This window comes from Pongo abelii, chromosome 5 (assembly GCF_028885655.2).
Source record: "Pongo abelii isolate AG06213 chromosome 5, NHGRI_mPonAbe1-v2.0_pri, whole genome shotgun sequence".
Classification (NCBI taxonomy): domain Eukaryota; kingdom Metazoa; phylum Chordata; class Mammalia; order Primates; family Hominidae; genus Pongo; species Pongo abelii.
The window spans coordinates 46,977,137-46,999,475 of NC_071990.2; the positions used below are offsets into that span (position 1 = coordinate 46,977,137).

At 42.5% G+C, this 22,339-nt stretch overlaps 1 protein-coding gene across 5 annotated transcripts in view; it reads right to left on the bottom strand.

Moving 5' to 3' along the window:
* Positions 1 to 20,285, bottom strand: part of PLA2G7 (phospholipase A2 group VII) — a 38,466-nt gene extending 18,181 nt beyond the window's left edge. The window contains exons 1-2 of one of the 5 annotated variants that reach the window (XM_054557605.1): positions 20,178 to 20,285; positions 56 to 198 (exon numbers count right to left, since the gene is read on the bottom strand). In XM_054557605.1, the coding sequence (XP_054413580.1) occupies positions 56 to 164 (109 nt within the window). In that variant the 5' untranslated portion in view covers positions 165 to 198; positions 20,178 to 20,285. Of the gene's footprint in view, positions 1 to 55; positions 199 to 18,624; positions 19,407 to 19,739; positions 19,973 to 20,177 lie in introns of those variants that run through there. The other 4 variants (XM_054557604.1, XM_054557606.2, XM_054557607.1 and 1 more) reach the window with 4 other exon arrangements.
* Between the last annotated feature and the right edge of the window lie 2,054 nt (positions 20,286 to 22,339).

The window sequence follows — 22,339 nt, forward strand, 5'->3', positions numbered from 1 at the left end:
TTGAAGTATGGCAACAGATCAGTTGCTCAAGACCTTGAACAAATACACCTCTTACCTGATGATTTCATATGGGCAACAGGATTTATGTATTGCCAGTCAAAAGGATAAACCACAGCGAGGCAGCCGCAGAGGCAGAAAAGCACATGCAATTTGGGTGGCACCATCTTGGGAGCTGAGCAGCAGTTTCAGCTTAGTCACCTTCGAAGCAGATGATTAAAAGAAAAAAAAGTATGCAATGAAGAGGGCTTAAATAAGCTGACAAATCAAGAGAGGCTAAGGTACTAGTAACACTTGGAAAAAATAAAACATGTATTTTCTGTGCTGGGTTTTAGATTGGCACTAGAGTGGTAAAATCCTTGGTAATGTAGCATTACCATTACCTACATTACTAAGGATTACATTGGATTGTAGAGCACAGAAATAATACTTTCAGACAGTTAGATTAAGTTTTTGGTCACTAGTTTTCTAACTTTATAACAGTATGGTCAGCTATAAAAATAGCAAACAAAATATAACAAATATAACAACCATCTATCATCATCATAATAATATCCATGGGTATGTCTAGCACATAGTAAATAGTTCATAAATTTTGGCTATTTTCATCATTTAATTATATAGTGATTATATTTCTGCTGCTGTGGTTGTTTTGGGTGTTAATATGATGTTATATTCTTGGTAATTTCTATAATCCTACTATGATATAAGTTTCCAAAAAGCAGAGGTCAGGTCTTATTTGTTGTCCCAGTGCCTAATAGAGGGCCTGGAAGAAGTAGTATTGCATAGATGCTTGTTGAATCAGTAAATGAAACAACAGAATATGAGATGTGTGGTAATAATAAATTATAATTAGGCTGTATGCTAACATCTTATTAGCAAAAACTATCTTGCATTTATGCATCCATTTTCCCCTCTAAAATTTAGCCCTTCAACTTTTGGGGGGGATAGAAAAGGTCCAAGCCACCACCATCTCTTACCTAAAATTTGCCATCACCTCTAACGGGTCTCCCTGCTTTTGCCCTTGACCCTAAAATCTATCCCCAACACAGCAGCCAGAGTGATTGTGTCACCCTTCTGCACAAAACCCCCAAGTGGTGTCATATGTTACAGGGGAGAAGCCATTCACCCAAAATAGCTTATAAGGATCTACATAACCTTTACTCAACACACTCCCAATCCTTCCGCTATCCCCTCTTGGACATCGGCTGCAATCACACTTGCTTCCTTGCCATTCACCAAACATGGCAAGTATTCCACACTCACCTTCCATCCCCACCTTGAGGGCTTTGAATGTGTTCCCTTTTATGGGAATACTCTTTGCTGTGACACCCACATGACTGGTCCTCTCACCTCTGGGTTTTTGCTCCAGTGATACTTTCTCAGTGACACTTTCCCAGTTCAATCTATTTAAAATTGCAATCTAACCTCCTTCTTCACACCAATACATTCCCTATTTCCCTCCCTACTTTATTTTTCTCCAATATTTATCACCAACTAACATACCTTGTATGTTATTTGTTAGTTGTTTATCACCTTCCACTAAAAACTTAGTTCTGTGAGTGTAAGGATTTTTGATGGTTTTTCCCCCTGCTGTATTCCCAAGACCTAGAATAGTGCCTGGTATACAAAGGCACTCAGTAAATGCCTGCTGAGTGAATAAATCTAGCACATCTGGTTACTAATACAAACTGAGCCGAGTTTAATGATCTGGTGTCCCACTGACACTAATGAAGCACTCATTAGTATAGCTATTTTGCGGGAAGATGTAATATAGATGTGTGGCACGGACAATGAGTGCTCCTGAACATCTATGTGCTTCCCTACATTTCTTAGCCACTCCTGTGGTTTGGCTGGGCCCATGGGGCTAATTCCTGAGAAACAAAAATTTGAACAGAAGTGGTCTGCAACAGAGTCACTGTATCTCCCTCATGCCTTCCTTTCCGTGACACAGCAAACTTAGAAATCATGTGCTGATGTAGTGCGGTCTTGAAGTGAAAGACGCCTGGATACCTAGTCACTGAACAGAGAAGAGCCCCTGCCAATTCAAATGACCTTTCACAAATGGGAAATAAACCTTTGCTGTGTTAAGCCACTGAAATTTCCAGGTGAAGCTGTTATTGCCTTAATGCTGTACAGCATGGCCTATCCTGATTATCAGATCTGCAGTCATTCAATCAAAGGGTATTTCTTAAGCAAATACTATATGCCCTCTCCTATGGCAACAACTGTGGTAAGTACCAGAGAATTTGACACAATCCCTACTCTCAGAGAGTTTACAATTGTGTTTCAGAGACAAGACTAGCATATATTAATAATATAATACAGGAAGAAAGCAAATTACAGGGGCATTTTATAATTCTTAAATGATATGGTGCAAGTTCTGAGAGCAACAGGAATGTAGACAGAAAGATTTCAAAGAGATGGGGCTTTCGTGTAAGGGCAGCTCCTTTTGTACAGGCTAGAAAGACCCAGATAGGCAGCTGGTAAATATGTTGCTGGAGCTCTAAATTTTTTTTTTTTTTTTTTTTTTTTTGACGGAGTCTCACTCTGTCACCCAGGCTGGAATGCAGTAGTGTGATCTTGGCTCACTGCAACCTCCGCCTCCTGGGTTCAAGCAATTCTCCTGCCTCAGCCTCTCGAGTAGCTGGGACTACAGGTGCCCACCACCATGCCCGGCTAATTTTTGTATTTTTAGTAGAGATGGGGTTTCACCATGTTGGCCAGGATGGTCTCGATCTCCTGACCTCATGATGTGCCCGCCTTGGCCTCCCAAAGTGCTGGGATTACAGGCATGAGCCACCGTGTCCGGCCAAAACTTCTTAAACTACTTGCAGAGGGACTGTATTTCCTTATTCAACATCTTTCTTTTGATCAGAAAAAAAAGGTATATATGTGCAACTCTTTAAGATTATTTATAATTTTGGTTGATTTTATTTGATCTTATTTCAGTATTATATTTAATTTTATTATAAAGTTAATACATGATTTCAAAAATCCAAACATAACAGAAAAAGGTAAATTGAGTTATCTCTTCACAAATAATGACTTGCTAACAGATTTTTTTCCAGAGGCATTTCTAGGCTCGAATACATGCACACTGCAGGGGCCAAGGGGGCCACGGGTGGCATTCCCCTTGGACCTCTGAAGGGTCACTGAAAAATCAACTTGTAAAAGGCAGATTATTTATTTAATGTGTATTCACAAGGAGCCTTCAGAATGAAGACCCAAAGATACAGGGGAAACTGTCTATTTTTATGCATAGGTTCAACAAAGTATGAACAGCTGTGTAGAAATATGACTGGACAATAAGGGTAAGCTCTAATGCTAATAGACTCAGAGGGGCAACCCAGCAAGCCCTGTCTGTTCAGATTCTTCTTGGTCTCTCTGTGCAGCATTCCTTCTTCCAGGGTAAGAGGACCCTTCCCAGAATGAGGGTCTTATAACCTACAATCAGATTAGAGTCCTGCCTTAGGCAGGTGAAAGGAAGGCAGGAAAAGTTCAGAGAGAAAGATTCTGCTTTCTGAGACCTGCTCCTGTGGCCTAAAGCACTCCAATATTATAACAAAAGACTGTAGCAAGGGCGACGGGAGTTATAAGCCAGGAACCATATTAACATGTAATAATCACAATGACCGCAGAGGCTTCTGAATATGAACACACAGGAATAATTCATAAGAAGTCTTTTAACTTTTAAAGTTCTCTTTACACAGATAAGTGCCTTTTTCTCAACCATGGGATATGAGTTAGCTAGAAATATATTTATATTTAAGAACTAGGACCCTGAAAAACCTAATGGTAACTTTAGACATTCTCTTAGAACTAGAGAATCCAACAGGACTACACTAAAACCCTTTAGACATTCTCTTAGAACTAGAGAATCCAGCAGGACTACACTAAAACCCTTGATACAGCCGTCTTCATCATCACATTGTGTGAAAATCTGTTACCATAACCACAATCACTGGTCAATACAAAAACACAAACTTTTTTTTTGGAGATGGAATCTCACTCTGTCACCTAGGAATGCAGCAGCACCACCTCAGCTCACTGCAACCTCCGCCTTCCAGGTTCAAGTGATTCTCCTGCCTCAGCCTTCTGAGTAGCTGGGATTACAGGCACCCACCACAATGCCTGGCTAATTTTTATATTTTTAGTAGAGACAAGGTTTCTCCATGTCTGCCAGGCTGCTCACAAACTCCTGACCTCATGTGATCCGCTCACCTCTACCTCTCAAAGTGCTGGGATTACAGGCATGAGCCATCAACATTCTAAATCAATGGGAATGTTCACTTTAAAAATCAATAATTTTCTTCAAATAGTAAGGCCTGAAAATAATTATCTTCAATTTGGCCCCTTGACCACTAGATAAAATATCATCCTGGCAATCAAGAAGACTTTCAATGAGCACTCAGATAATACATTCCATTTAAATGGATTCCACCTTTCTGCCTCTCTCCTGCAGACTTCATTTCTCCCACTGAAACCACAGTTCCCTACCTGTTCTTCAGATCTCAGTTGCAGTCTCCATACACAACCATAACTGCCACAAATCCTGATTTCCCCTATTTGTCACTGTTAAATTCTCATCAGGCATCATTTCCCTTTTCGAAACAAAAGACAAACCAAAACAATAAATAGAATGTCCAATCTCAAGTTTGAAATCTCTGTGAAAAGCTGACAAATAAACCATCCAAGTAAAACCCAGTCCTGGCAAGAGATTAGGGCAGGTGGGCCTTAGCTCTTGTGTTATTAGTAAAGAGTCAGAAAAGAAAATGCTCATTTGTTAAGTATCAGTACTCTCTTTCCAAATTCTTCCTGATTGACCTTTGGAATGGGGGCATGTGGCAGGTTGAATAATGCACTCCCACCCAAATGTCCATATTCTAAACCCCAGAACATGCGAATATGTTATGTTCCATGGCAAAAAAGAATTAAGATGCAGATGGAATTAATGTTAATCAGTTGACCTTAAAATAGGGAGATTATCATGGATTATCTGACCCAATGTAATCACAAGAGTCGTTAAAAGTATAAGAGGATGGCAGAAGAAGAGGTCTGAATGATGTGATGTGAGAACTCAACCCACCATGGCTGGCTCTGAAAATGAAGGAAGCGGGCAAAGGTAAGGAGACAGATTCTCTCTAGAGCCTCAAGAAAGCAACACAGACTAGCTGACCTCTGAAGGTTCACTGAACCTGTTATTTTAGCCTAGTAAGGCCATGTCAGACTTCTGACTTTCAGAACCATGAGATAATAAATTGTGTTGCTTTAAGTGACTAAATTTGTACAAAATTTTTATAGCAGCAATAGAAAACTAATATGGAGCATATAAAGTAACTGAATGAGACAAAGAGCAAATAATAGCCCAATTCAGTTTCAACTAAAGTCAAAGAAAGTGGCTTAAATACCTCAAAACTGACCCATTACCAGACCAAATAATTGCTGAAGAAGATAAAATCTTCTTTGGATATTTTACAATAGGATGAAGCCTGGAGAATGCAGCTAGAACATCACCCTACAGCAGTGTCTCTCAACTAAGGCATTTTTGCCCCCCAGGAAGACACTTACTAATGTCTGGAGATATTTTTGGTTGCCACAACCAGGAGGGGGCTGCCACTGGCATCTAGTGAGTAGCAGTCAGGGATGCTGTTAAGCATCCTGTAGTGCACAGGACAGCCCTACAACATAGAGGAATCTCAAAATATCAATAATGCTGAGGTTGACAAACCCTGGTCTAAGAAAACGCTGGGGCAACTTTATCCTTGTTTAATAAGGAAGAAATATTTATTTCATTCTAGGGAGGCAGATGCATGAGATGCAAAACCTGCAAGTAACATATAATTAGTTGATTCTGCTCACAATTTTGGAAATCGGAACTAATCTGCATCCCATGTGCAAAGGTCCAAATGTTTGGTGTTCTATGTGGCTTAAAGGTCATAAAAGGTAAAAGTTGTCTAAGATCAATGGGCAGCTTGCTGCTATACTGAAAGTTCCTGATCTTACTCTCAGACTCAGTCCCCCAGCCTGCCTGCCTAGATAGGCCAACCTGGCACTGTGACCTCAGCTATTATATTCTCTACAGTCTTACAATGAGTTTAAAGCTTCAGAAGAATTTTTTTTTTTAATTATACTTTAGGTTTTATGGTACATGTGCGCAATGTGCAGGTTAGTTACATATGTATACATGTGCCGTGCTGGTGTGCATGCTGGTGCGCTGCACCCAATAACTCGTCATCTAGCATTAGGTATATCTCCCAATGCTATCCCTCCCCCCTCCCCCTACTCCACAACAGTCCCCGAAGTGTGATGTTCCCCTTCCTGTGTCCATGTGTTCTCATTGTTCAATTCCCACCTATGAGTGAGAATATGCGGTGTTTGGTTTTTTGTTCTTGCGATAGTTTACTGAGAATGATGATTTCCAATTTCATCCATGTCCCTACAAAGGACATGAACTCATCATTTTTTATGGCTGCATAGTATTCCATGGTGTATATGTGCCACATTTTCTTAATCCAGTCTATCATTGTTGGACATTTGGGTTGGTTCCAAGTCTTTGCTATTGTGAATAATGCCGCAATAAACATACGTGTGCATGTGTCTTTATAGCAGCGTGATTTATAGTCCTTTGGGTATATACCCAGTAATGGGATGGCTGGGTCAAATGGAATTTCTAGTTCTAGATCCCTGAGGAATCGCCACATTGACTTCCACAAGGGTTGAACTAGTTTACAGTCCCACCAACAGTGTAAAAGTGTTCCTATTTCTCCACATCCTCCCCAGCACCTGTTGTTTCCTGACTTTTTAATGATTGCCATTCTAACTGGTGTGAGATGGTATCTCATTGTGGTTTTGATTTGCATTTCTCTGATGGCCAGTGATGGTGAGCATTTTTTCATGTGTTTTTTGGCTGCATAAATGTCTTCTTTTGAGAAGTGTCTCTTCATGTCCTTCGCCCACTTTTTGATGGGGTTGTTTGTTTTTTTCTTGTAAATTTGTTGGAGTTCATTGTAGATTCTGGATATTAGCCGTTTGTCAGATGAGTAGGTTGCGAAAATTTTCTCCCATTTTGTAGGTTGCCTGTTCACTCTGATGGTAGTTTCTTTTGCTGTGCAGAAGCTCTTCAGTTTAATGAGATCCCATTTCTCAATTTTGGCTTTTGTTGCCATTGCTTTTGGTGTTTTAGACATGAAGTCCTTGCCCATGCCTATGTCCTGAATGGTAATGCCTAGGTTTTCTTCTAGGGATTTTATGGTTTTAGGTCTAACGTTTAAGTCTTTAATCCATCTTGAATTGATTTTTGTATAAGGTGTAAGGAAGGGATCCAGTTTCAGCTTTCTCCATATGGCTAGCCAGTTTTCCCAGCACCATTTATTAAATAGGGAATCCTTTCCCCATTTCTTGTTTTTCTCAGATTTGTCAAAGATCAGATAGTTGTAGATGTGTGGCATTATTTCTGATGGCTCTGTTCTGTTCCATTGATCTATATCTCTGTTTTGGTACCAGTACCATGCTGTTTTGGTTACTGTAGCCTTGTAGTATAGTTTGAAGTCAGGTAGCGTGATGCCTCCAGCTTTGTTCTTTTGGCTTAGGATTGACTTGGCGATGCGGGCTCTTTTTTGGTTCCATATGAACTTTAAAGTAGTTTTTTCCAATTCTGTGAAGAAAGTCATTGGTAGCTTGATGGGGATGGCATTGAATCTGTAAATTACCTTGGGCAGTATGGCCATTTTCACAATATTGATTCTTCCTACCCAGGAGCATGGAATGTTCTTCCATTTGTTTGTATCCTCTTTTATTTCATTGAGCAGTGGTTTGTAGTTCTCCTTGAAGAGGTCCTTCACATCCCTTGTAAGTTGGATTCCTAGGTATTTTATTCTCTTTGAAGCAATTGTGAATGGGAGTTCACTCATGATTTGGCTCTCTGTTTGTCTGTTATTGGTGTATAGGAATGCTTGTGATTTTTGCACATTGAGTTTGTATCCTGAGACTTTGCTGAAGTTGCTTATCAGCTTAAGGAGATTTTGGGCTGAGACAATGGGGTTTTCTAGATATACAATCATGTCATCTGCAAACAGGGACAATTTGACTTCCTCTTTTCCTAAGTGAATACCCTTTATTTCCTTCTCCTGCCTAATTGCCCTGGCCAGAACTTCCAACACTATGTTGAATAGGAGTGGTGAGAGAGGGCATCCCTGTCTTGTGCCAGTTTTCAAAGGGAATGCTTCCAGTTTTTGCCCATTCAGTATGATATTGGCTGTGGGTTTGTCATAGATAGCTCTTATTATTTTGAGATATGTCCCATCAATACCTAATTTATTGAGAGTTTTTAGCATGAAGGGTTGTTGAATTTTGTCAAAGGCCTTTTCTGCATCTATTGAGATAATCATGTGGTTTTTGTCTTTGGTTCTGTTTATATGCTGGATTACATTTATTGATTTGCATATATTGAAGCAGCCTTGCATCCCAGGGATGAAGCCCACTTGATCATGGTGGATAAGCTTTTTGATGTGCTGCTGGATTCTGTTTGCCAATATTTTATTGAGGATTTTTGCATCAATGTTCATCAAGGATATTGGTCTAAAATTCTCTTTTTTTGTTGTGTCTCTGCCTGGCTTTGGTATCAGGATGATGCTGGCCTCATAAAATGAGTTAGGGAGGATTCCCTCTTTTTCTATTGATTGGAATAGTTTCAGAAGGAATGGTACCAGTTCCTCCTTGTACCTCTGGTAGAATTCGGCTGTGAACCCATCTGGTCCTGGACTTTTTTTGATTATTGCCACAATTTCAGCTACTGTTATTGGTCTATTCAGAGATTCAACTTCTTCCTGGTTTAGTCTTGGGAGGGCGTATGTGTTGAGGAATTTATCCATTTCTTCTAGATTTTCTAGTTTATTTGCGTAGAGGTGTTTGTAGTATTCTCTGATGGTAGTTTGTATTTCTGTGGGATCGGTGGTGATATCCCCTTTATCATTTTTTATTGCATCTATTTGATTCTTCTTTCTTTTTTTCTTTATTAATCTTCCTAGCGGTCTATCAATTTTGTTGATCCTTTCAAAAAACCAGCTCCTGGATTCATTAATTTTTTGAAGGGTTTTTTGTGTCTCTATTTCCTTCAGTTCTGCTCTGATTTTAGTTATTTCTTGCCTTCTGCTAGCTTTTGAATGTGTTTGCTCTTGCTTCTCTAGTTCTTTTAATTGTGATGTTAGGGTGTCAATTTTGGATCTTTCCTGCTTTCTCTTGTGGGCATTTAGTGCTATAAATTTCCCTCTACACACTGCTTTGAATGCATCCCAGAGATTCTGGTATGTTGTGTCTTGGTTCTCGTTGGTTTCAAAGAACATCTTTATTTCTGCCTTCATTTCATTATGTACCCAGTAGTCATTCAGGAGCAGGTTGTTCAGTTTCCATGTAGTTGAGCGGTTTTGAGTGAGATTCTTAATCCTGAGTTCTAGCTTGATTGCACTGTGATCTGAGAGATAGTTTGTTATAATTTCTGTTCTTTTACATTTACTGAGGAGAGCTTTACTTCCAAGTATGTGGTCAATTTTGGAATAGGTGTGGTGTGGTGCTGAAAAAAATGTATATTCTGTTGATTTGGGGTGGAGAGTTCTGTAGATGTCTATTAGGTCTGCTTGGTGCAGAGCTGAGTTGAATTCCTGGGTATCCTTGTTGACTTTCTGTCTCGTTGATCTGTCTAATGTTGACAGTGGGGTGTTAAAGTCTCCCATTATTAATGTGTGGGAGTCTAAGTCTCTTTGTAGGTCACTCAGGACTTGCTTTATGAATCTGGGTGCTCCTGTATTGGGTGCATATATATTTAGGATAGTTAGCTCTTCTTATTGAATTAATCCCTTTACCATTATGTAATGGCCTTCTTTGTCTCTTTTGATCTTTGTTGGTTTAAAGTCTGTTTTATCAGAGACTAGGATTGCAACCCCTGCCTTTTTTTGTTTTCCATTTACTTGGTAGATCTTCCTCCATCCTTTTATTTTGAGCCTATGTGTGTCTCTGCACATGAGATGGGTTTCCTGAATACAGCACACTGATGGGTCTTGAGTCTTTATCCAGTTTGCCAGTCTGTGTCTTTTAATTGGAGCATTTAGTCCATTTACATTTAAAGTTAATATTGTTACGTGCTAATTTGATCCTGTCATTATGATGTTAGCTGGTTATTTTGCTCGTTAGTTGATGCAGTCTCTTCCTAGTCTCGATGGTCTTTACATTTTGGCATGATTTTGCAGTGGCTGGTACCAATTGTGCCTTTCCATGTTTAGCGCTTCCTTCAGGAGCTCTTTTAGGGCAGGCCTGGTGGTGACAAAAATCTCTCAGCATTTGCTTGTCTGTAAAGTATTTTATTTCTCCTTCACTTATGAAGCTTAGTTTGGCTGGATATGAAATTCTGGGTTGAAAATTCGTTTCTTGAAGAATGTTGAATGTTGGCCCCCACTCTCTTCTGGCTTGTAGGGTTTCTGCCGAGAGATCCGCTGTTAGTCTGATGGGCTTCCCTTTGAGGGTAACCCGACCTTTCTCTCTGGCTGCCCTTAACATTTTTTCCTTCATTTCAACTTTGGTGAATCTGACAATTATGTGTCTTGGAGTTGCTCTTCTTGAGGAGTATCTTTGTGGCATTCTCTGTATTTCCTGAATTTGAATGTTGGCCTGCCTTGCTAGATTGGGGAAGTTCTCCTGGATAATATCCTGCAGAGTGTTTTCCAACTTGGTTCCATTCTCCCCGTCACTTTCAGGTACACCAATCAGACGTAGATTTGGTCTTTTCACATAGTCCCACATTTCTTGGAGGCTTTGCTCATTTCTTTTTATTCTTTTTTCTCTAAACTTCCCTTCTCACTTCATTTCATTCATTTCATCTTCCATGGCTGACACCCTTTCTTCCATTTGATTGCATCGGCTCCTGAGGCTTCTGCATTCTTCACGTAGTTCTCGAGCCTTGGTTTTCAGCTCCATCAGCTCCTTTAAACACTTCTCTGTATTGGTTATTCTAGTTATACATTCTTCTAAATTTTTTTCAAAGTTTTCAACTTCTTTGCCTTTGGTTTGAATATCCTCCCGTAGCTCGGAGTAATTTGATCGTCTGAAGCCTTCTTCTCTCAGCTCGTCAAAGTCATTCTCCGCCCAGCTTTGTTCCGTTGCTGGTGAGGAGCTGTGTTCCTTTGGAGGAGGAGAGGCACTCTGCTTTTTAGGGTTTCCAGTTTTTCTGCTCTGTTTTTTCCCCATCTTTGTGGTTTTATCTACTTTTGGTCTTTGATGATGGTGATGTACAGATGGGTTTTTGGTGTGGATGTCCTTTCTGTTAGTTTTCCTTCTAACAGACAGGACCCTCAGCTGCAGGTCTATTGGAGTACCCAGCCGGCCGTGTGAGGTGTCAGTCTGCCCCTGCTGGTGGGTGACTCCCAGTTAGGCTGCTCAGGGGTCGGGGGTCAGGGGTCAGGGACCCACTTGAGGAGGCAGTCTGCCCATTCTCAGATCTCCAGCTGCGTGCTGGGAGAACCACTGCTCTCCTCAAAGCTGTCAGACAGGGACATTTAAGTCTGCAGAGGTTACTGCTGTCTTTTTGTTTGTCTGTGCCCTGCCCCCAGAGGTGGAGCCTACAGAGGCAGGCAGGCCTCCTTGAGCTGTGGTGGGCTCCACCCAGTTCGAGCTTCCGGGCTGCTTTGTTTACCTAAACGAGCCTGGGCAATGGCGGGCGCCCCTCCCCCAGCCTCGCTGCCGCCTTGCTGTTTGATCTCAGACTGCTGTGCTAGCAATCAGGGAGACTCCGTGGGCGTAGGACCCTCTGAGCCAGGTGCGGGCTATAATCTCCTGGGGCACCGTTTCCTAAGCCAGTTGGAAAAGCACAGTATTCGGGTGGGAGTGGCCCGATTTTCCAGGTGCCCTCTGTCACCCCCTGGAAAGGGAACTCCCTGACCCCTTGTGCTTCCCGAGTGAGGCAATGCCTCGCCCCTGCTTCGGCTGGCGCACGGTGCACTCACCCACTGACCTGCACCCACTGTCTGGCACTCCCTAGTGAGATGAACACGGTACCTCAGATGGAAATGCAGAAATCACCCGTCTTCTGCGTCGCTCACGCTGGGAGCTGCAGACTGGAGCTGTTCCTATTCGGCCATCTTGGCTCCTCGAGCCAGAAGAATGATTTTTCTAGATTAACTGTGGCTTCTCCTTAAAGGATCAGAGCTCCTTGCATCATGAAAAATCAGAGTCACAATCAACCCCTGCTCTTAACAAATGAAACACAGTGGAAGAATAAGAAACACATATATACACAAATACACACACCCCATGTATGCAATATTACTCACAAGAGTAAGAGTAACTGGATCTGTTGAGTGTTGTATGCATAAATGGCTACATGATGGTTAGGTTAAGGTCATGGGTATACTTCTTGAGAAAACTTACCTATATCAGAATAATAAAGTGGTTTAGAAATCTAGCTCCAGTTTCTGGCTGCCAAGGTTTGAATCTTGAATCTGCTACTTACTAGTTTGGTGACTGCAGTTAAGTTCTTACCTACTTTCTGCTTTTTTCTCCTCATCTGTCAAAGGGGAACCCTGATAATGGGGTTCTTATGGGGATGTGAGCCCTTGGAGAAATGCTATTATTATCCAAAGTTTACCAATTGCTACTCAGCCCCAGGAATCTGTTGTGCAGGTGCAAGCCACAGTGACTGGGGTGTGGAGGAGCCTGGGGCACACCGGAAATGGGATGTACAAGCAACAGGCACAGATCCTCTCCCGCTAAAGGAACTCAGTGTCCATATTCTCCAGGAGGATGCAGTATTAAACTGACATATATGCCCCAATAGGGAGGAAAATACTAAAAGAAGCTGGAAAAATGATAATGGAGACCATAGAGGGAAAGCACTTCTGAGAAGAGCTGTTAGCTCCCTAATACATTCAAATGCACCAGTGCCCATCCCATAGGCAAGATTAGAAATGAAGTGCTATCCCTCAAACTTTACCCACCCACTTATCTGATGTCATATGTACACATCAAAATGAATAAAATATGGTAGAAAAATAAGATAGTGTTTGTACATATAGTTCCCCTTCTAAGCATTTCATATAAATGAACTCATTTAGTCCTCAGAGTTCTTTGACATACAGTTGAGATAATGAAGACAAAGAGGTTAAATAATGTGCCCAAGTTCACAAGGATAGGAAGTAGCTAAACCAGGGTCTGAACCTAGACCCTGACTCTAAAGTAGGAATTCTTAAGCTCAGCACTGCTGACACTAGGGGCTAAGTCTTGGTTGTGGGGGCTGTCCTGTGCATTGCAGGGTGTTTAGCAGCATCCCTGGCCTCTACCCACTAGATGCCAATAGCACACCCCAGTTGTGGCAACTAAATATTATGTCTCCAGACATTGCCAGATGTCCCCTGGAGTGGGGACAGAAATCATCCTCAGCTGAAAACCATTGCTCTCAGGCTGTACATTGAACAGTTCTCCTGCAAACTCTCAGGAACAATCTAACTGGAAAATAAGCCCTGAAAGTAAATTTAAGAACACAATGGATTGGCCAAGAAAAATCTAAAGACATCTTCAGTTGCATGACAAAAGTATAACATCATAGAGAAAGGGAGGCCACCCTCCCACTGCATTCTGCACCAGTTAGACCACATCTTATTGAATTGGTGGGGATTTAAGGATTTTAACAATTAAAGGTTCAGGACAAGGGACAGTAACCCCAAAATAACCAGAATGATGAGGGAATAAGGCAGCAAGTCACATGAGCTGTTGAAGGAATGAGGAATGTTTACTTTTAATGGGGAAAACCCAGGTTGCATGTGACAGCCACAGTCCTGTGCAAAGTTCCTAAGCCTGTTCTATGTGGGCCCAGACTGTACAGCTCCATCAACAGTAGCTTTTCAACAATTAGCATTATCTTCTTTATCAGAGGAGCAGTTAAAGTACAGGTCTGGGGACTACCAGCAGGGGTACTGGAATATAGATTCCTGCATTAGATGAAGGTGAAAGTATAACAGACAGGTTACACTTGATTGCCCTAAAGCTGAAGTTAAAAATCAAAAGTCTACAAGGGCCAGACAGGTAATTTAAATGAATCAAACAGGTTCATGCAATAGAATAAGGACTGGTGTGAACTGTCCTTATTCTATTTGGATGGTGCAAACTGGACCATCCAAAGAAGGCAACTACCACTCTATTCCAGTTAATTGCTTCCATGTAGGAATGGCAGCTCCATGTCACTAGATCATCTGATTATTTCCAAGAAAATTGGAAAATTACATTTGTATGTAATATCCACTGATTTTTAAAGGAGCAACTAATTCAACATTTCAAAACATGAGTGAAACAAATAGATTTCTGGCTTCAAGGAGAGATGTAACCTCTCCCTTTAAGATACCCAAACACCCCCACTCTCCAGCCCTAAGAAAAATATGATGGTTGATATGGCAAGAGATAAATCATACAGATCCCAGAATTACTATCACATTTTGTCTGCAATTTGAATCACCAGACTAGCCACTTCAAGCTGAAATTCAGACACACTGACCAATAAATAATTAAGGGGATCTGGCAAGTTAACATGACCTAGGGACTATTAAGTCACGAGCTGACATTTCCGCTGCCCACAATACAAATGAGGAAGGGCTTGTTTTCCTCTAAGCAGGCATATCTTCTTCTAGTAACTTGCACATCAAAGTGAGTCAGGAAAGAGAAATAGAGTTGCCTTGTTGTGGCAGTTACTTGTCCTGTCTCTGTGAAGAACATCGCTATCCTAGTTGGTAAACAACTTTAAAACTTCCTGACTCTCTAAAACTTAGTGACAAACGAGAGAAAATTCAAGAGCTTCCTCTGAGAGAGAATGCTTCACTAAGGGAAACAACCCTACTCAACTCTGGTCCACAGACTTCTCCAGAAATTGTGCTGCCATATAGATATTTTCAGTTATCTACAAATCTTTGCACTCACAGATGTCTGCATGATCACAGCCAGGACAAAGGCAAATCTGTCCAAAATATTTTTTTCCCATTCCCAGCTTTAATTATTCTATTTTTGAATTTTTATCTGAGCATATTCAACTTTTGAAATTAAGCCAGCTATTATTTTAGCAATAATTTCCCTGCATTTTGTGATGACTTGTTTTTATTGGTAACTCTTAGTTAAGAGTTTCCAATTCTCTGAACAGAGAAAGATACTTTTATGTATAATAAATTAGGTTTACTGAAAAGAATATAATAAGACATCAAATTTATTAAAACAAATTTTAAAATAAAGCACAGGGAATTCAAAGTAATACAATATGAGCAAATAATAATGGTAATAATGTTTTACATTATGCTTCAGGGCATATTCATTTGTTTATTAGTTTTTACAAGTGGACCAGGTATAGCAATCTTATTCCCATTTTGTAGATGGGAAATTCGAGACAGAGAAACATTAACTTCCCACTGTAACTCCAAAAAATAGCTTACGCCCATCTACTGCTACCACCCCCCATCAGTAAACTCGCTTCTGGCCTTCTTCTGTCCCCTCTCCTTCCCCTATAATCCATTCTCCACATAGCAACCAGAGTCATCTCTTTATAATGTAAATCAATTATGTCACATCTCTGCTTCAAACTCTCTTTTGGCTTCTCTCATTGTAAAGAGTAAAATCCAAATGTTTCCCTATCGAGAGACCTGCCCCGATAATCACGTAGGTTCTTTTCTATTTTCCTAAGCATCAGCTGGCTTGAGAAATAAAGAGACAGAGTACAAAAGAGAGAAATTTTAAAGCTGGGCGTCCGGGGGAGACATCACAAGTTGGTAGGATCCGTGATGCCCCACAAGCCACAAAAACCAGCAAGTTTTTATTAGGGATTTTCAAAAGGGGAGGGAGTGTGTGAATAGGTGTGCGTGACAGACATCAAGTACTTAACAGGGTAATAGAGTATCACAAGGCAAGTGGACGCAGGGCGAGATCACAGGACCACAGGACTGAGGCAAAATTAAAATTGCTAATGAAGTTTCGGGCACCATTGTCATTGATAACATCTTATCAGGAGACAGGGTTTTGAGATCAACCGGTCTGACCAAAACTTATTAGGCAGGAATTTCCTCTTCCTAATAAGCCTGGGAGTGCTATGGGAGATTGGAGTTTATTTCACCTCTGCAATCTTGACCGTAAGAAACAGGTACGCCCCGGGGGGGCCGGTTCAGAGACCTACCCCTAGGTGCGCATTCTCTTTCTCAGGGACGTTCCATGCTGAGAAAAAGAATTCAGCAATATTTCTCCCATTTGCTTTTGAAAGAAGAGAAATATGCCTCTGTTCTGCCTGGCTCACCGGCAGTCAGAGTTTAAGGTTATCTCTCTTATTCCCTGAACAATTGCTGTTCTCCTGTTCTTTTTTCAGGGTGCCCACATTTCATATTGCTCAAACACACATGCTGTACACTTTGTGTAGTTAACGCAATTATTACAGGGTCCTGAGACGATATACATCCTTCTCGGCAGACAGGATTAAGAGATTAAAGACAGGCATAGGAAATCACAAGGGTATTGATTGGGGAAGTGATAAGTGTCCATGAAATCTTTACAATTTATGTTTAGAGATTGCAGTAAAGACAGGCATAAGAAATTACAAAAGTATTAATTTGGGGAACTAATAAATGTCCATAAAATCTTCATAATCCACGTTCTTCTGTCATGGCTTCAGCTGGTCCCTCTGTTTGGGGTCCCTGACTTCCCGCAACATTTCCCTTGGCCTATGAGGGTCTTCCTGACCTGGCTCCTGCCCCTAAAGCTCACTCCTCCAACTCTCCTTCTCCCTCACCTAACTCCAGCCACACTGGCCTTCCAACTGTGCCTCCAACACATCACACCTGTTCCCAGGAGCATCACACCTGTTCCCAGGAGCTTGTGGTTCCCTCTGTGGGGATGTCTGCCCATCTTCCTGAGGTTTCACCTCCAGGCCTTCTTGCAGAGAAGTCTCTCCTCACAATCCCATCCAAGAAGCTGGGCCCCTCCCATATATCCAACACACACACACACACACACACACACACCCCACTATACTGCAGCACTCTGCTTGCTTTTCTTCTCACTATATGAATTCACCCTGTTCATCCCTCAATTCTAGAATGTGAGCACTGTGAGAGCAGAGGGCATATCTATCTTACTAACTGTGCTGTACTCAGTACCTGGCAATTAGATCTGATCAATAAATATTTTTTGAAGTGAATGAATGAATGAATACAAGTTCTACTAGGAATCAACTAGCCCACTTAATTCAATGAGCATCTACTCTTACAATAGACTTTTTATTTCTCCTCAACTGCTAAGTTTCTTTAAAAACCAAAAACCTACATGTTTGTATGTATTAGCCTGTTTCTATTAGTGTTGAGTCACGCCCATAAAATTGAGCAAAATGACAGTGAGGGCACATAATGTGTCTAACAGGTGGCTGGCGTCATAAAGAAAGGCAGTAAGAACCCAGAATCATATTCTGGAACAATACGATTTTAGAACTGAATGTTCCCCTTCAATTTCCTTTCACTCAGTACTTTCTCTTCAATGCTTTTATTTTATGGAAATTTCTCAACATCTTGAGACGTCAGTCAGGCTTATTATCATGAATCTTGAAAAAAAATTAGGCTTAAGAGGAATCAGAGTGTAAACAATCCAATAACCACCTTCCTTTCCAGGAAATAGCCATCTTCTTGGGTATCAGGAAAAGGAAGATAAAGGGGACTCTTAAACTGACCTTCGCAGGTGCTCTCACTGCAGCTGCTCAGGTACCTAGTTAGCACTTTTCTTAATGTTCCGTGCTGACAGAGTTTCAAAGAGGGTGGCAAATCATATTCATGTGCAAAGATGAGGGTGAGGAAATGTGTTTAGGCCCATGTATGTTCCTCACAACAAAAGTGCAAAGGGCACAGAGATGCAATGGAGAGGAAATGAGGACCCAGCTGTCCCAGGTTCTGTTTGAGGGAAAAGTCCTGCGGTGCTAAGCAAGCCCTTCCACACCTCAGAAGGGATTTCTCAACTGTAAAATGAGTGGCCGAACCAGATTCACAACACTCCTAATGCTGCAACTCCTTCAGTCTCGCTGGCTGTACAGGCAGTGAAAGACTATGGTGCCAGCCTTGGGTATGAAGGGCCCAATTCAATGAAGACAGACATTGAGACACCACCACATGGCCAGCAGCAGCTTCTGGTGCACAAATATCTGGGGAGGGGAAAGCACTTTCAGTGCCTAAGTGCAAGGAGCTGAAGTAGGCCTGCTGGAAAATGCCAAGGTGGTGGGCTGTCTCACCACTTTCTGCAGGGCCAGCAGAATTCCTCTGTGAGGGAATCTGCCTGGGTGATGGAGGCTCACCAGTGCCTCATGACCAGAAGGCCATCTGCTTCTTCTTGATCAGGCCAGTGCTTAATGCTCAGATCTCTGAATTCAATGTAAGCTCAAGGTTTGGTGCTGAGCCTCTTGGGATTGCCAACACCTCAGGGGATACATTTTCCAGCTCCTACCCACATACCAGCCTCCCAGCTCAGCATTCTCATTTGGATCAAAGGTAATTTGTGCAAGCCTGATTTGTTAACACATCCCAAATCTGAATCCGTGTGCCCTTTAAAGGTGGCAAGCTGCCATTTATGAGCCATACGCACCTCTCCTCCCTCATCACCACTGCAGTAATCCCAAGAACCACAGGCATGAATAAAAGCACGAACTTTTCCTTTTTGGTGACAGAAATTTCTCTTACAAGCTCCAGGAGATCATGAGGAAGACAGTGTTCTCTGTTTTCTGATTTTGCTTAATTTTTTAAAAATGAGCCTCTCCCTTGACTTGGTGACACAGCTGTGATCTTATCTGGCCGGCAGGGGGATGCTCCAGGTAGGACAAAGAGTGCTTTGTTTTGTTCCTACAGCAGCCACGCATAACCGGGCTCCAAAAGACGCAATACTCCTCAAAGGGAGAATGAGAGAGAGGGAGAAAGGGAGAAGGGTGTGAGAGAGAGAGAGCGGAGGGAGAGAGAGAGAGAGGGGAGGCAGAGTGAGAGGTGTGTAGTGGTGTGTGTGTGTGTGTGTGTGTGTGTGTGTGAGAGAGAGAGAGAGAGAGAGAGTGTCCCTGTAGGAGATCTACAGATAAGAAAACTCCGGGGCGGGCGCAGTGGCTCATGCCTGTAATCCCAGCATTTTGGGAGGCGGAGGCGTGCGAATCACGAGGTCAGGAGATCGAGACCATTGTGGCGAACACGGCGAAACCCCGTCTCTACTAAAAATTCAAAAAAAGTAGCCAAGCGTGATAGGGCGCGCCAGTAGTCCCAGCTACTCGGCAAGTTGAGGCAGGAGAATTGCTTGAACCCGGGAGACAGAGATTGCAGTGAGTCGAGATCGCGCCTCTGCACTCCAGCCTGGCGACAAAATGAGACTCCGCCTCAAAAAAAAAAAAAAAAAGAAACAAAGAAAAGAAAAGAAGAAAACTCCGTGTGTTCCTGCCTGTCCTGATTCTTCCCCCCTAGCTCTGAGCTCTTAGGGTTGCTTCCTTTCGGGAAAAGGTTTGGAAGAACGGGTGTCTAATACCGTCATCCTCTCCCTCTCCCCGCAAGGATCCTAGCGCTGTTTCCGAGGGCTGCAGGGACTGTGAGCCCAGGACTGGCCAGCAGAGCGGGTGCGGCTCAGCGAGCCCACCCCGGCCGGTCGCCGCTCCGGGGTCCCGGCCTCCAGCGCAGCGACCGTGCCCTTCCTCCCACTCCCGCCTAGCCCCCGAGGCCCCTCCTCACTCAGGCGCGGCGCGGAGCTGCTCGCGGGAACCGGGGTCCCTGGGCGCGTTCCACCGCGCACCAACGCGACCCAAGCACTCCAAACCCGACTGCTTCTCGCCGCCAGCACTGCGAGCCTCCGACCAGCCGCTGTCCCCCTGGCTGCCGGCCGAGCAGCTCTGGCAGGCGGCGGGCGGGTGGGCTGCGCGTCGGCTGTGTCCTGGGTCCGCCCAGCGCGGCCTTGTGGCCCCGACCCTCTCCTCCCCTGATGATGCTGGAGGAGGTACCGGGGAGGAGCGTGTGTGGCCCCAGCCTCCCACTAGCAGCGGCGGCTCCCGACGCGAGCCTGCTCGAGCGCACCCAGCACCTTCCCCAAGACCAGGGCCCGCACCTGGACCCGCGGTTAACTTAGCCCGCTGCGGACAGAGCCAGGCAATGCCTGGGTGGTGCCGTGCTCACCAGCTCCTTTCCGCAGGCCTGATGCCGATCAGATTTACTCCCTGCTGAATTCGCCCCACAATCAGGCCGGTTTTCCTTGTTTCACCACGTTCTCTGAATACACCGAATTACTCCGAGCATCTATAGTTGGCAATGCCCTGCGCATTTCCGCACTCCGGTACACTGTACACTGAACACCAATTCGGAAGTTGTGTGGACCGTGCTCCAGATTGGAAGGCCTGCCACACTATGCTGGTGTCATTTCTCCCTGGAAATGACAATGAAGGGCAATCAGGAATAGCACTTAGGTCTGAGGAGAAGTGGAGCTAGAAGGAGCCGTTTTACAGCTCAGTTTAACACAGAGTTTTTTGGGGTTTAACTGAAACGCCTTCCTTCATTTTCCAATGCTTTCTCTTCAAACCACTTTCTAATAAATTAAAAACACACTCATTTAAAACTTCAGCTAGAAACTTAGGGAAAGTAGTTTGAAATTTATGTGTGGTGTTATTAAAATTTTATATTTTTAAATCGTGTTTTGGTTTTTGGTGAGGTGCCAGAACTGGAGATGAAATTTTGCTTATTTTGATTTTGAGTATTCTGCAGTAAGACGGCCTGAATTTTAGCTTGTTTCTCCCACTTATGAGTGGTGTGACCTTGGGGAAGTTCATCATCTCTGCTTCTCAGTCTCCTCATCCATAAAATCAAGAAAATCAAAATCAGTCAGTCAGAGGCAGTTTGTGAGCATGAAATGCAAATACACGTGAAATGCTTAGGACAGAGCTTGGCCTATGGGAAACATTCATTCAATATGTGTTATCTAATATTGATAGCTTAATGAAGCAGTGACTCATTTAAACCTAGCAATAGATTTTATTTTTAATTTAAATGAAACTCTATCCGCCTAATGACATTGTCTTGTACTTCCTGGACTAACCCCCTGTAAAACAAATGGCCCACAAATATCAATCTAAAAGGATATATTATGCCCTACCAAAGAGATCTCTAATGTCTTCTTTTGACCTTAAGACAAAGATGAAGACAAAGTTGAAGTTGAAGACCTAACCCCACACTAAAAAGGTGGTAAGCTTTGAGAACGGCTCCTAAAAACAAGTATGCAACATTTTATTCACTTCTCTCATTGCCAGCAACATGTCTTCTCCCATTGTCATTAGATCGCATTCTCTGAGCAGCCCCACAGCAGTTGGCATTTGGCAGGTTAGTGCCCTGAGAAGATGCCCAGTGAAGAGTGCCCAGATTTAGCAAATAAAGATGCAGAACATCTGGAGAAATTTGCATGTCAGATAAACAATAAATAGTTTTTTAGTATAAATATGCCCCATGCGATATTTGGGACATATACTAAAAAGTTATTTGTTGTTCATCTGAAATTCAGATTTAATTGGGCTTCCTGTATTATATCTGCCAACCCAGTAAGTAAAATTAATAAAGAATATTCCTCACATTCCAAAAGAATAAGTCAACACAGACATACAGATTATAAGGTGTGTCTGATATGGGTTGTTTTAGTTTTTTATGAGTTGGTTCTTTGTTATTCTATTTCCTACATGTAATTCCTCCTCTCATTTCCCATCGACATAGCAGTACCTATTTCCTCTTTAATATGAATGAAACTGATGGCTCGGCTCTTCTGTTCAATAAAGATATTAGAGTAAATTGTAATAATGTGCTCAATTTATTTTTCTTTTTCTTTTCTTTTCTTTCTTTCTTTTTTTTTTTTTTTCTTTTCTGGAGACATGGTCTCACTCTGTCACTCAGGCTGAAGTGCAGTGGCATGATCATAGCTCACTGCTGCCTTTACCTCCCAGGCTCAAGCAATCCTCCTACCTCAGCTTCCCAAGTAGCTAGGATCACAGACACATATCACCACACCTGGCTAAACTTTTTATTTTTATTTTTTGTAGAGACAGTATCTCACTACGTTGCCCAGGTTGGTCTTGAACTCCTAGGCTCAAGCGATCTTCCTGCCTCAGCCTCTCAAAGTGCCGGGGTTACAGGTGTGAGCCACTGTGCCTTGCCATGCGCTCAACGTTTTTTTTTTAATTTGAATAGTGTTTACTGAGGTGAGGGCCAGCTGTATGTCAGGTACCATTTCAAGGATGAATAAGACACAGTCCTTCCTTGGAGGATAAGGAAATAACAACATAAAGTGCTACCCTATTAGG